Source organism: Pempheris klunzingeri, chromosome 11, assembly GCF_042242105.1.
Source record: "Pempheris klunzingeri isolate RE-2024b chromosome 11, fPemKlu1.hap1, whole genome shotgun sequence".
Lineage (NCBI taxonomy): Eukaryota > Metazoa > Chordata > Actinopteri > Acropomatiformes > Pempheridae > Pempheris > Pempheris klunzingeri.
Window position 1 is genome coordinate 14,354,418 of NC_092022.1, and position 14,537 is coordinate 14,368,954.

At 41.7% G+C, this 14,537-nt stretch overlaps 1 protein-coding gene across 4 annotated transcripts; it reads left to right on the plus strand.

The window, feature by feature from the left end:
- The first annotated feature begins 4,517 nt into the window (after window positions 1-4,517).
- LOC139209545 (tumor protein p53 inducible nuclear protein 2) lies at window positions 4,518-14,425 on the plus strand. Of its 4 annotated transcripts, XM_070839295.1 has the most exons (5): window positions 4,518-4,781; window positions 8,815-9,194; window positions 9,939-10,256; window positions 10,356-10,512; window positions 10,629-14,425. In XM_070839295.1, exons 2-5 carry the CDS (start codon window positions 9,071-9,073, stop codon window positions 10,894-10,896), a joined length of 867 nt encoding a protein of 288 aa, XP_070695396.1. In that variant the 5' UTR covers window positions 4,518-4,781; window positions 8,815-9,070; the 3' UTR covers window positions 10,897-14,425. The 4 variants fall into 4 exon arrangements, with proteins under 4 accessions (XP_070695396.1, XP_070695394.1, XP_070695395.1 ...); XM_070839293.1 differs by having other exon boundaries at window positions 9,939-10,512; XM_070839294.1 differs by having other exon boundaries at window positions 9,942-10,512.
- Window positions 14,426-14,537: the final 112 nt, after the last annotated feature.

Consider the following 14,537-nt stretch of genomic DNA (forward strand, 5'->3'; position numbering starts at 1 on the left):
GTTATGTTACATCCTCCAGGGGAGCGTGAATGAGGGGCTGTCGTCCCCTCTGGAGAGCACAGTCTGTCCCCGCTCGTGCAGTGTTTATCAGTACAGCCCTGCCAAGGACACCACTTCCAGGCCCTGTTTGCTTAAGCCTTGTAGGGACAGACCCATGGGATGCACGCGTGGCATGAGGGCCTTAGGTAGGCTGGAGAAGGCAGTAGGAAGGAAGCAAAGAAAGGGTGAGAGACGAACACCCTCCATCTGCATCTGCAGACAGCCTGCACAGGGGTCTCCCGGGGGGACACAGGGACACTGATGTTGGTATCAGCTCCTCTGTTGTTGTGAGAATTTGGATTGGTGACAGGAATCTTCCATCTTGGGCCTGCGCTGAGTAAGGGATAGTTGTGTTATGTGTGTGTTTTTGGCGAGGGGGGGGGGTTATCTAGGGACTGTAGAGTGCTGTTGAGGGCACCATGTACAGACGGGCTGTGTGCAATATGAGATGCAGAAAGAAATTCTTTATCTAATGCTTCAGACCTCCTCCGGAAATTACAGTGGACAGTAACAAAAGGGGATGGTGTATTAATGTGAACGTATGATTGTGCAAGTATGCATTATGCAGAAAAATTGCACCTGTGGTGATAATTACATATATATATATATATATATATATATATATATGTATATATACACACAGTATATACATATATATATTAGTAGGAGTTTAATCTTCAGGTTATTTTCTCAATTCAGAGATGAGGTAAGCACAGAAAGGCTCCGGGGAAGATACCAAGTTAGCAACAGACATTAAAGAGACATGAAGCATAAGGATGGAGAGGAAGAGGAGGAGAGAGGAGCCAATGCTGATCATGCTGGTCTATTATGGATAACATGGTAGACATTATACCTGCTAAACATCAGATGTGAGCATTTAGCCTAAAGTATAGCCTCACAGAGCAGCGATATTTGCTACATTTTATATGATGTACAGATTAACAAATAAGAGTTAACTGGTGGTAGGTGTATTTTTAAGACTTGAATTGTACCAGCCTCTTTATTTCCCTGCGTTTTTCTGGTCCTTATCCTGGCACTGCAAGGTAGTGATGACACAGGAAGAAGGTCTGAGCCAGTATCTTCTGGGGCTGTCGCCTTATCATCTGCCAGCAGCCAGCCATGCGGTGGCAGAGAGGCCTAAGAGACGAGAGGAGAGGGAGGCACCAAAAATAAAGGCTGCAGAGCATATCAAGAGGAGGTCAATGAAGTCATACAGGAAGTAATCTTCAAAATTAGTTATTTGATGCAATTTTAATGTTTAAGTTTATGGCATTTATGTATGATTCATTATTCTTCATCAACCTAATCATGCTGATGTGACATTCACTATTTTCTGTTTCCTTTCCATGTTTTCAAAGTTCCTCTTTCTTAAAGCGCATCCCCACAGACAGTTGTTTTTTTGTCTAACAGTCAAACACAGAAAGTTCTGTCCGCAGAATATTGTCAAAAAAACAAACACAAAAGGAACCTCTGTGAACTTTGAGTGTTAGTACAGTGCTGTACATACACCACACCTCCACAGGACCCATTTTATCCCCCCCAAGGAAGGGATGAGCTGTCAAATCAAATGGCTTCTCGCAAACAAGTTACTTTACTGTCTGTTTAAAGCATCATCACACACTATGACACACACTCCTGAGTCAACTTGTCCGTCGCCACACCTCAGTCTTTAACCACAAACAAAATAGTAGTGTTTACATCGCAAGGTTTGATTTGTTTGAAGCCCCTCCGCTATTACACACATGCCTTAGTCAGCTGTGTCAGCTGGGGCAAGGACAGGCATGCTGCTAAACTAGAGCTGCACGTTCATGAACATGAACACACGCAGGGAGAGAGGGGGAAACATTGCTGTGACCTTTCACCTATTTCTCCAACCAGCTTGGGAAACTGTGGGAATCCTGTGAAGCCAGGCAACTTCAGTGAAAGCTCAGGCATGGATAAAGGAAAAAAAGAGACACACAATGGAAAACCATAACCTGTTTTCTTCTCTGTGTACTTGAGCAGTATATTCAAGCCCCAGTTATTTGTGAATGATGTGGTTGTGACAACATACGTTGAAAGATAATTACTGCAAATATCTTGAATTACATCTATTGTGCATCATAGCTACTGACACAACATTTTACAACTTCCACCAGGTCTGTGACTTCCTCTGATTAGTTTGAGAACAGAAACATCAACACAAGCACAGGTGCACGGGTTCACAGGCTGTTCTTCTGAAATGTGTCTGGTCATTTTGTTACCATGTTTTGGATATCATCATCACTGCAGGGTGAGTGTGTGTGTGTGTGTGTGTGTGTGAGAGAGAGAGAGACAGAGAGAGAGAGAGTTGCCTAGCACCTGGTAACTGAATAGGCCGAAACCTTATCATCCTGCCTTTAGAAAGCTCGTGCTGTGCTGGACTCTTGCTATCATCTCTTGGTAATAACATGACAAATTCAATGGCAGAAAAAGTAGCTTATTAAGGAGCCACAACCCTGTTAGGAGTGGTTTGTTTAAATTCTCAGTTCAGATTCAGGACGTCCTGTCACACACCTCGGCCTGATTACTCATATGTACAGTCGTGTATTACAAATCCTGCCATGACATACTGTAAACTGAGTCCAATGCATACCAAACTAAAACAATTACATTTCAGGTTCAAAGACAAATGCCAGTTAACTAAACTGAAAGTTAGCCTATAGATTTTACTCTGTGTACTGTAGGAACTCCTTCTGTCTACATTAAACTGCAGTAACCGTTTCTTTGGCCAGGAGGATCAAACATGACGGATATCTTACAGAAACATTATACAATCGTACTGGGTGTAATGAAGTGAATATATATTTGAAAATTACATTTTTGATTAAGTGCATATAAAAGAATCAGAAGGAGCTTCTTACCAGAGGGTCTCATGAACACACCACATACAGAGTTATATCATTAATCAGGTGAAACAACAGAATTACTGTAAAATTTGATACAGCTCCAACTGTAACAGTCAAATACGATTGATACCATTATGATGGTTCCCACTGAGTTACAGTTGGCAGAAATGTAAGTAGTAATGTAAATAATGTGCCTGAGTGACCTGTCCAGGTTTAGTGAAGACTAATGTAGACCCTCAAAGATGTGGAAAACCAGCCATCATGCCCAAACTTGGAGGACATATAAATAGAATATGTTTACAGCTTTACCAAAGGATTTTCCTCCTCTACAGGCATATGTGCACATAAACATGCATGTAGACACTCACAGTCACTCATGACTTTATGCATGAACACAAGCAAGCTGCGAGTATAGGCTATAAACCCAGTGAAGTACACTTTAGGATTATGCATAATGCTCTGCAGACTTCATCCAAACACAACACAGGATGATCTCTCACCTACAGACACACACACACACACACACACACACACACACACACACACACACACACACACACACACAGAGTTATGTCAAAGGTCATCAGCTTGCACAATCTGCAATGATAAAAAGCAGTGTATTGTCAAAGCTTCACAGACTGCAGAGTGTATAAGTGACCACTGGGGGTTTCTTTAAACCTCTCCTTAGCTCATTGGTTACTCAAATGCTGCATTCAGAAAAAGCACGTCTGATTGGCTGGTATAGACTGAGTGGCACGTGGAGGTCCTCCCCACCAAGGCCCAGTGAGAACATGGATGCTGAGGGGGAGGGGAAAGAGGTCTATTTACAAATGAAATTTAAAGTAACATCACCAGCATCACTGGACAAGGAAAGCTAATGTGGTGTGTGAGCTGGGACTAATCAATAATTTGAATATTCAGGGTTTGCATGAGAATTTGTTTGAGCAAATGATCAGTTTTATAACTCTGTCACAAGAGGGGAACATACAAATTAAATTAGGCTACTCTCTTTCTCTCTCTCTTTCATGTTGGATAATGTTTAGCACCTCATGAGGTGATGCAGTTTAAGATATTTTAAAATATATACCCACACACTCACATTATGTAAGATAAATATGATTTATCTGTTGTCCAAAGTCTATTTTGGAGGTGACATAACGGTTTGGTTGCAACAGCTTCAGCTCTGTGCTCTTCTTTTCTGTATCTACATTTATTTCATCAAGCACCAGCTTGAAAATTTAATCACTTCACTGTCAACAGATCTTCATCTTTCCTTGTAATAAAAAGGCTCGTTTTTTGGGAGCTGCGTGAGCGCAGACTCGGGGTCAGTTTACCATCCCCCAGCCCTGCCTTCAACCAGCAGGGACGGCGAGCAGGGAAGGCTGACCGCGGATCAGTCTCTGAGCGGAGTCACCGTTTCCATCTGGGTGCAGGTTGACAGCTCCTCTCGCCTCCCAGCCCCCACCCTGACACCCGGAGGCCGGCTTGTGGCTTGTGTAATGATCTGATTGGCTGGCTCGCTTGGTATGGGCGGGGAAAGGGGCGTGGCCGAGCGTATTGTGATCTCACAATCAGCTGTTTTGTACGTTCTACATTCTGATCCGAGGATCAGCTGGAGGCAGCAATAAACACAAGAAAACCTGCAGCGGAGAAAAAAGAGGAGAGGAGGGGAAAGCTGCAGATGTTATGATCTGAAAACATCAGTGTAAAATTTTTACACGAAGCCCTTCTTCTGAGAAGAAAGCCTTTTATTTTTATATAATGGTGTTTTAACTACCTCACTTAAAGACTATCTAAAGCTATGCTTTAAGAATTATTGTCGTTTCTACTGTGTGTGAGATCTCGTTTACAACTTGAATAATATTGCAAAGGCAGGTAAGCCATTCTTTACTTTGCTTCAAATCTGATACTTGTGTGTGTGTGTGTGTGTGTGTGTGTGTTTTGTGTTAGGCTGGGTGCTCTCCAGAGGTATCAAGCTACATTTGTCTGCCAGTGAGTCGACTGCATTCTTCCTATGCTTATCTACAGACGATAACCCCCAGAAATCAGCCATCTGAAATCACTGAACTTGTAGAATCGCATTTATTTGTCTGTCACTGACCACATTACATGGGCTGTATTTGACTGCTGTGCGCTTCAGCCCAATCCGTATCTAGTATTAGGTCATGAATAGATTTAAAAGCAGTATCAGCCCAAATCAGATGGCTTAATTAGGTCGATTCGACGGCCTTTATCTCGATAAATGACACCAGTCTGCAGACGTGCACATCCAACGGGACGCCTGCAGCCGTTGTTTGATAGCCTAAATTGCACCAAATGCTGATGTGGAGTCAAGTCGATGGCGGATGTTGATGTTTTTTTCTGGGAGGCGGACCTTGCAGGCTGAGGTTTTCTGAAAATATAGTCTAATATGTTATTCTGTGAATTAACAGTGTCATAGTACCGTCCGCAGCCGATCCAGTCGATGTCTTTCGTGCAGTGTCGCTGAGCCACAACTGTCATTGCTTTGACCCTTCAGCTGTAGAGCTTATACGGATAATTCATGTTTAACCTGGATACCCTACACAAAGTCCCTCTCCTCGGCTGCCGGCTATCTCAGGCCGAGGTCGATGTTTTATGCGGCTGCCTCAATAGATTTGTATCTTCTGTGTATTTAAAATGTAAACATTGTTGCCGTGAGCTTTTTTTTTTCACGTCAATTGAGCTTCAACTCCAGACGATGACCGTCGACACCAGCAGTCGTTCACGTCTGGCCTGTCTTCGGCAAGCTGTAGCAAATAGCAGGCTGGACATAAAAGCCCGTATAGGAGGTGTTCACACGGTCATAATATCTTACATTTTCGCTGTTTTTGCTACTCAGGTCTCAGCTTTTTTTTTTTTTCCTCTGGTCTCCAAACGAGCTCGAGCCTCTCGATCAGCGTCACTGACGTGAGCGTGACGTCACGGGAGCGTCTTGTTTTTATTTCGTGAGTCCCCTCCCATCCGGCTCCGCTCCTCCCACCCTCCTGCATAATGCAAGGTCTCATTTGTCATATTTTAGGAAATACAGTTGAGCCTGTGAAATCTCACTGGAATGAGAAACACAAAATGAGACTTAAAAACAAAATATATCTCTCACTGCTCCTAATTACCATATAAGAATAAGACTGTCTGCTGTAGTGCTACATCCTCATGCAAACTACTTCATGATTAATCTTAGAATATTAGATTTCCCAGATTTTTCTTGAATTTGAACTCGTGACATTTTATTTTGACAAGGACAACTATAAAGTTACCTCAGAGGGCTGATTTCCACCTGTTGTCTGCAGCCAGATGTTAAAAAGGCACCCTTGAAATAGACATGTTTTATGACATTAATATTTACAATATAATAAACGTGCACAGGATAGTTCAGCACACATCCTCATTACTGTATTGTAGATGCAGTTCCTACTAAAAAGGAGCAATAAGGGAAAAACTGAACTATTAAAAAAAAAAAATGTTTTGAGGACTGATCAAGACTGAAAAGACCAACCAGTATATCCAGGCTTATATATAATCATGCTAACATTTGTTCAACAGCAAGTTTTCAAACAAATGTGTCACTCTGCTTTCTCTCATGTAACAGATTTTACTTCAGAGGACATTTATCAGTGTTAATGTGTGGTTGTTGTTAGATAATGCTTCTACACAACATGTATCCATGTATGCAGGAGCTATCTCCTCCAGGATGTAAGCCATATCAGTGGTGGTTATTTGCATTCTAATGGCAGTATCAATAGTAATATTTGCACAGGTCAGATATCCCTGAATTAGCTGCTACAGCCACCAAACTGATAAAATAGTTTTATCAGGGTGCTGCATGTTGAGTGCAAGTGTTCTGTGGATGTCTGCTGCACCTTAAGCAAAGCAGCCCCCAGGCCTTCTCACTGAATTTTTGTTTGTGTGGATTTATTTGTCATGGTCTCATGACTTAAGTTTCTGTTAGTCCAGGAATGCATTAAACAATCTCAGTGTTGAAGACTGGAGCAGCCCAGTTCAGACTCAGTTCATAGTATCTTTTGGGATATTCTTTGAAAAAAAAACCCATAACAACCACAGGCCTTTTTATTCAATTCAATGGGTAGGATTTTTACAGCATGACCTAGAAAGTGAATCAAAATGAACCCATACAACCCAGAGTATTAAAAAATAGAGATGAGAGCTCTCTATCCAGCAGGCTTATAATGATTTTTTGGAAATAGGCTTCTACCTTTTCAACTCTCTACGTATTTTTTCTGCCCATTTCCTCCCTCTAATAATTTGTACCCCACTGGCTCGTTATTTCAAGCATACATCCATGCAAACGGTCTCCTTGACTTTTAAAATAATTATAATTCCACCTGACATAAGAAATCCTCAGTGTATGGTTGCAATGGGGATGTCTCTATGGTGATTTGCTAAATAAGGACAGAAAGTGTCAGCGTCCCAACAAGCATCCATGCATATCTCTTTATTCTGTATATAAATCTCATACTTTTCATCTTTCGACCTGTTCTCCTTTCTCCGCCATTTCTTGATCTACTCATTTAGTGGGTGAAATAGTTTAATACCAATATTGGATTCCCATGAGAATTAAAAGATAGCTGAGGCTCGTGCACTAAAAGAGATTATGATCTGAAATTCAAGTCTCCAAATTTTTGAAAGTAACATGCAAATAAACTTGTATATAAATACCTGAATGTGATAAGAAACCAATTTAACCTAAATTTCCAGACATATCTTTAGTGTGTCAGCAGGTTGCAGAGGTACTGGAGCTCTCCAGTCATCCCTTCCTCTGCACTCACACCGTTTAAGTAAATAAAACTCGGCCTTTGAACATGTAGGGGTTTGTCTTGTAGACTATGACTGTTCAAACATCTGTTCAACATTACATCATGTTCACATTTAGGTCAGGCACTTGTCCTTTGCCTCAGAACCTCCTGTCCTACTGTCTGTCCTCCTTTGTATTTACACATTGTGCACATACTCACTTTGTTTGACTTTTTGAGGGTCTGGCTCTTTGTTTCACCTCCTCCTCCTCTTCTCTGGCCTGTCCATCTGTCCTGAGATCTGTGCTGATTGGTTATGTAGATTCTAGACCATCTTCTTACCTGCTGATATCTTTCCTAATAGTACATTATTATTTATTGCCATCTACTGTAGCTCAGTGTTCATCTGCCAGTGTATTTCACAGATGCAAAAATGCATCGTCATCAAGCCTTAAAGCTGCTATAGTCAATATATTTATGTTAACAGGGGATCAAATGACTATGTGTCTGTGAAACAGGTCGCTGCAGTTCCCCTCAGCTCTGCAGACCATTTTAGCATCATTTAGGTCACTGTTTTGTTTTTCCAAACCGCAACTTTGCTGTTTAGGTTCAATTTCACCACTGCTCTCATTTATTTTATTCGAATTTTGGGATACTAAGTGTTAACATCAGATGCACATCCCTCTGTGCATGTCTGCACAGCCTCAGGGCTGCTAAATTATTTTGAATAGAACTGGGATTTGTTTCTTCATCCAAGCTCATCTTAAGATACCCAGCTAGTTTAATATGTAAACAATATTTGTGTGGAAAGTAAAAACAGCTCCTGTTTTTAATGGCACATGGGTTGTGTCAACCTGTCATTAGTATACAGGTCAAAATGCTCTGAGGTCAGAGTCCAAAAAATAGCTCCAGGGTGTTGTAATGTCTTGAAATAACCCTATGAAATCTCTTACCACACACATTGTTCACTCACTGTGATTATCTAACTTACCTTGACTAAGCAGTAGGAAATTAACCCAATAGGTGACTTCTCTTTTTTTGGATGTCTTTTTAAAGAGAATACATTTACAGTGATGCACCTTATCTTCTTATTACCAATAACCGACCTCTTCTTTCTCTCTCTTGTTCTCTTTCTGCAGGCCTTTGCTTCAAACCAAGTGAAACCTTACATTTGCACTACGGAAGCCTGTCCACTCTTGTTGTCAAAACTGAGATCCAGCAAAGGGCTTCAAGTGGAAAAAAAAAAGAGACAAAAAAAATCAGACAAAGAATTACATAAAGCAACAACAAGCGATACCTAAACACAAATAAGAAATTCAAAAAGGCAGCTACAGCTTTTTCTTTGTGGACGACAAAAAGCACCTGAGTCATCAACACTTAAGTATTCAAGCAGTCATGTTTCAGCGTCTTAGCAACCTATTGTTTGGAGAGGTCGAGGAGGTGGCAGCTGAGCTGAAGGGACCCAACCCCTGTGTGACGGAGGCTGACGAGGAGGGATGGATGCTCGTCAACCTGCCTGGTGAGTCTCAACAGTGGAAGAGCAGTGGTGGCATGGAGTGGTCTTTTAGAGCTTCGCCAAACTGGGGGAATAGTTAAATTGTGTTTCATGTGCAAAGATTTAGGTAGCTCAGACATAATTCTGTCTGGTCTTGCATGTCTGTAACACTGACTAACATTTGAAGTGTAGAAGTCAGGATGGGGGTGACGAGGTGAGGTGAAGAATCAGTCGTGGCGTGGCGTAACTACACAGATGCTCACCCATATGGCTGCTGCACCTGAAGTGTTGTCTGTCAGATGATGGAAACACATGTTTCTCTGTGAACATACATCTCCTTCCTCTTTGTTTATGATTTTGATCATGACAAAGGCAATTATTGAGTATGAAAATTTTCTTTGGTGCCTGTTCAGAAGCCAACCAAACATCAAAAGCAACATAAAAGTACCTCTTAGCAGAATCAAGACGAAAATTATGTCACTGACATAATCAAAACCTTAGAGGGTCAACACAACTAATGATGTGACTCTTATGTTTTGTGTTTCCTTACCCCCTTTTCTTCCCCTCCTCCAATTTATTGAAACACCCCTACATTCCCCACACTGGTATGTGTGCGCGTGCGTATGTGATCCCTAAAAAACTGCCCCCTTCATCCCGCATGGCTTTTTCAAAATATTCCACATTTGCATCATTTTTGCAACCTCCCACCTTAAACATCTGTCATTAATGGCTGTCTCACCCCCAATCTCATTGCTGCCATGTGCTTAGAAGAATCTGACTGCATGATGCAGGCAGAGGATGAGAAAGGAGCCTCACTGATTGCACAATCATTTCCAGACAGTAACCAGTCAAATCAACAAGACACACATACAAGGACTGAATGCCCGGCCCCCATTCCCCACGCGCCTCTGAAACGCCGTAGGACACATAAAGGTCGGGCACGAGGTGCTGTAGCATCATCAGACCCCCTGTCTTGTCCGAGTGCTAGCCTGTCAGACTTGGGTGCCACTACACCCGTGACCCTGCCGAGACGGGCCAGACTGTCCACGCCCTCCTCCACCCCGCCAATGTCCCCTGGCTCTGGAAGTGAGTGTGGGGGCAGTGGGGGTAGCAGTAGGGCAGGCCCAGAGAGAAGCTGCATGGATGAGAGCTGGTTTGTCACCCCTCCCCCCTGTTTCACTGCAGAGGGAGCCACAGCGGAGGCCAGCCCGATGGAGGACCTGCTCATTGAGCACCCCAGCATGTCTGTGTACGTCTCCTCGAACAACTTGTCCATGGTCTCCAACAGCAACCTGTCTGTGGTGGGAGAGGAAAGCATTGTCAGCCTGGCAAGCAGTGTGAGGTGAGAAATAGCACTCGTCATGCGAGCTACACTTGACCTTCACCTGCTTTTGTAAACATCACCACGACTGTCAAAATAATCACACCTTTTCTCATATCTACTCTCTCCCCTTGCAGCAGAGTGGCTGAGCCAGCTGCTGCCCCCGCCACCCGCAGCACTATGCCCACCAGGGTGAGCCGTGGAGCAGCTGCCCAGGCTGGAGCTCTGGCCAAGGTCACCCAAGTGGCCAGGGTCCAGCGTAGCAAAGCCCGCATCGAGCGTCGCCATCTGGGCCGCAACCGCATCCAACGCCAAAACCTCACCAGGGAGCAGGTCCCCCGCCATGCAGCTCACGCCAGAAATACCTTCCTTCACCAGCCCAGCAAGCGTAACCTCTGCCACTAAACTCTCCAGCAAGCAGGGGGCATCGTTTACTCTGAGGGCATTAATAGCGCATAGTCAACTCCAAAACACATACAATTAAATGTATTCATCCACTGCATATTTGCTTTCATTTGTGCACATTATATCATATTGCACCCAGATACCAGTAGACCAGTAGTTTTTTTTGTTTTGGTTTATGCACAAACTGACTCCAATTGGTAGTTTTATGCCCCATTCTGCTGTTATGAACCAAGCCCTCTGAGTAAATCTAAGTATAGTTATATGTATTGTCCACTGCAGTATCCAAACAACAAAAAAATTCTTCAAAATATTTATACAGATTATACTTAGGAACAATAATGTCTGAAAAACAACAAAAAGTTTAGCTTTTTTTTCTCCTATATTAGTAACATATTCTCTTTTCTTTCACTCTTCCTCAAGGTATGTTATTTATTATTGATTGAACAATTAAATCCCTAAAACACTTTTTATTCAAATTTAAAAATTGAAGGTAATGATTTGAAATTTAAAAACAATGTGTACTTCAGGACCTCTTTGGTGGAAACAATGCAAGACAGAGACAAGTTAAGCCTTAGTAGCTTTGTAGAGTAAACAACCTTGAACCTTCATATTACAGGTGATTCTTTTTTTCAGGAAAGGTGGGTGGTTATACCGTGTGTGACAAGTGTGAGAGGAAAATCACTGAACATTCGTTTCACTCCAGTTTGTCTTGACAATATGATGCAAAGAAAAAGGCCAAGGAAACATGGAGCAAACCGTCTCATCATAGGAAACAAATGCAGTGATGTTCCTCTCTTCTCACTATGAGAAGGACGAGAGCAAGTAGAAGATGGTGAGAGTTATGAGCAAAACAGACTAAAGAGTAAAAGAACTGAATTAGAACAAGGTACTATTAATGGTGGTTTGAAATGGTCATAGGAAAGTGTTGTGTAACCCTCTGAGCAGCCTGTGAGCATGCATTTAGAAAACAGCCCTTATTTTGCATAATTTCAGCTGTGTTGCTCTGGATAATGAATAACACATATATAAAAATATATAAACGGACATATTGAAAAGGAGAATGAGTTGAAAGGGCACAATGCTTGTCGTTGGGTTACAGGGTATGGAAAGTTATAGGAAGTGCAAAGCGGTATCGATGGCAACTCTTTATTTTGTTTTGTTAGATTGTTTTCTGCTCATTTTGTAACATTAATGACATTATTTTATGGTCTCGCTCTCTGCATGGTTCCACCAAAGAAAGAAAAGAAAGCTTGTTCCTGTCAGACAAAGAGGAAAAAGTACACATGGTGGCTTTTAAAGCCAACAAAAATTAAAAAAAAAAAAACGCTCCCAGTGAATCAAATGCAGCATAATGATCATTAAATGTATGATCTGTAATGTAAAGTACTGTGCCCAGCACACATTAGCCATTTTCATCCACAGTGTGTGCTGTGATCTTACATTATTCCATGTGAACACCAAAAGAAAGTACCTATTTACACATTAGTCCCTTTCATTGACTGCCCAAGAGGCAACTGTTAGGAGGAAGGGAAGAAACGTCTCCTTGCCAAGCCTAACAATGCCCCTCTTTCCCCTACATCACGTTCAAAACTATCATCTTGCTTATGGATGTGCAGCCCATGGATCTGTAACATCCGTTCCGTTACCGCCTGTCCGTTCCTCATTAGCACATCCAGCACTAACAGTGTCCACTTAAAGATCTAGCTTACTGATATGTATTCAACAACAATAGTAAACAATGGTGCTGAAGTGTATACTAATGTTTGTAAATTATTTGAGACATGGATGTAAGTTTGCACTGTCATACATTTTGTGAGTCGAAGTTTTAGCGGTGTGCTGTGTGCTTGTTTTTCTTTTGTGATATAAATATATATTTTTTTCTTTTCTTTTTGTTTTGATTGTGAGAAGGTGTACTGACACGTTAAATGCTAGAAACTTTTCAAAAAGACATAAATAATTGTCATTTATTTGTCTTGTAAATATTACAAAACAGTTTATAACACTCCATTAGATGTCAAAGCCTCTCAGGACTTGAGTCCACAACATTGTGTCCAGTGGGACTGAGGAGAATCCTCTCTCTGCCTCACCTCTGTGCTCATTATCAAATCAAGAGGGCATTTCAGTGGCCAAATGTGGTGTCTTTTCCCCCCAACTTCAGTCTCATCTCCTTGGGATGCACCATACAAACAGCACTAGACTCAGAGTTGATGTGCCATAGGCAAACACTGCCCTCCAGAGGGTCCACTTAGCACAGCACTAGCTGTATGGATGCTGGTGAGGATACAGCACAGTGACATGGTTTGAATACAACCTCTGCTGGTGTGTTCAAAGGACGGATTGAGAGTCTGGGGATTCATTTCAGGATTGTTTAGAAATATGGAAATGTCTCGTCTCATTTAGATCATCTAGATAAGATCGATATGTCATTTCCCCTTGAATCACATACAAACACAATGTTTTCATTTCTGCCAATGATCATATAAATAACTATTAACTAAATCTGTTTATATCTGTTAATTTATGATATAATTATGAGTATGATTTCTTTTTCTGTTTAAAAATGACTATTATATGTCCTGTTGACTCCTATGAATGGTGCGGTAGATGGGTCTGAGGTGATGAGTCGCGCACACACACACACACACCCGGTGATCTCTATTTAGGCTTCTTCGCTCCACTATTACTTACTATTCTAACTGATTGTGTCTCTGAGGTTGATTTTTGTTTGCCTGTTGTAAAATAGTACAGACAGAGTGAAAACAGTGTAATGATTAGAGATCACAGGTGGAAGTGTGTGTGCATGAAAAATGTAAAGACTCACCACAGATACACGTCTGCTGCTGCAAACCTGTCCAGTTTTCTTCATTTTACTTTCTTCCTTTTTCACCAGTGTCATGTAAAAAGGAAATGTGTTCTCAGTATGTTGTGTGTGATTATTGAAAGGTGTGATTTAAGATTGAAAGTTATCCAACAATGGGGAGAGGGAGTGGTCACCGGGTGTGTTGAGCCTATATGCTGTGGACAGGGAAAAGAGGAGGCAGGAGACAGATAGTTTATATATTAAAAAAAAAGAAATTAAATGTATCATAAAAGTACAATAGAATATGCTTGTATTTTCCCATATTGTTATTAGAACATTTGTTCACCAATAGGATGTTTTAAATGAAAGGCGCTGAATGTCTGGGGAGTTTCATATGTTTTATGTTGTGCGCTGAAATGATGGCAGCTTAAAAACACTTGGGGTTTTGCCCATTTTACATCTCAATTAGTACACCCCTCCCCCCCATAAAAATGAAATATATAGACATATAAAATTTGGTGTATCTGATATCTACAGTATGGTGATTGTGCCTTTCACTATTTCTGCATGGTTTTTGTGATGTACTGATTTTTCCATCCCCAAAGTGGACAATCGTCCACTGACAGGCAAGACCTATGCAAAAATCAACGGATGGGTTTTCCAGCATCCACTCAGAAAACACAGGTACCCGCCAAAAAAAACGACAACAACAATAAATACTCAGGTTAACACCTGAATCTTGTGTCATTATTTTCATGTGGGAGAGCGGGGGTGGGGGGGGGATTAGAGCCAAGGGTGTGCAAAGTATTGAGATCCTTAAATAAAGGTAGCAGTAAGTAAA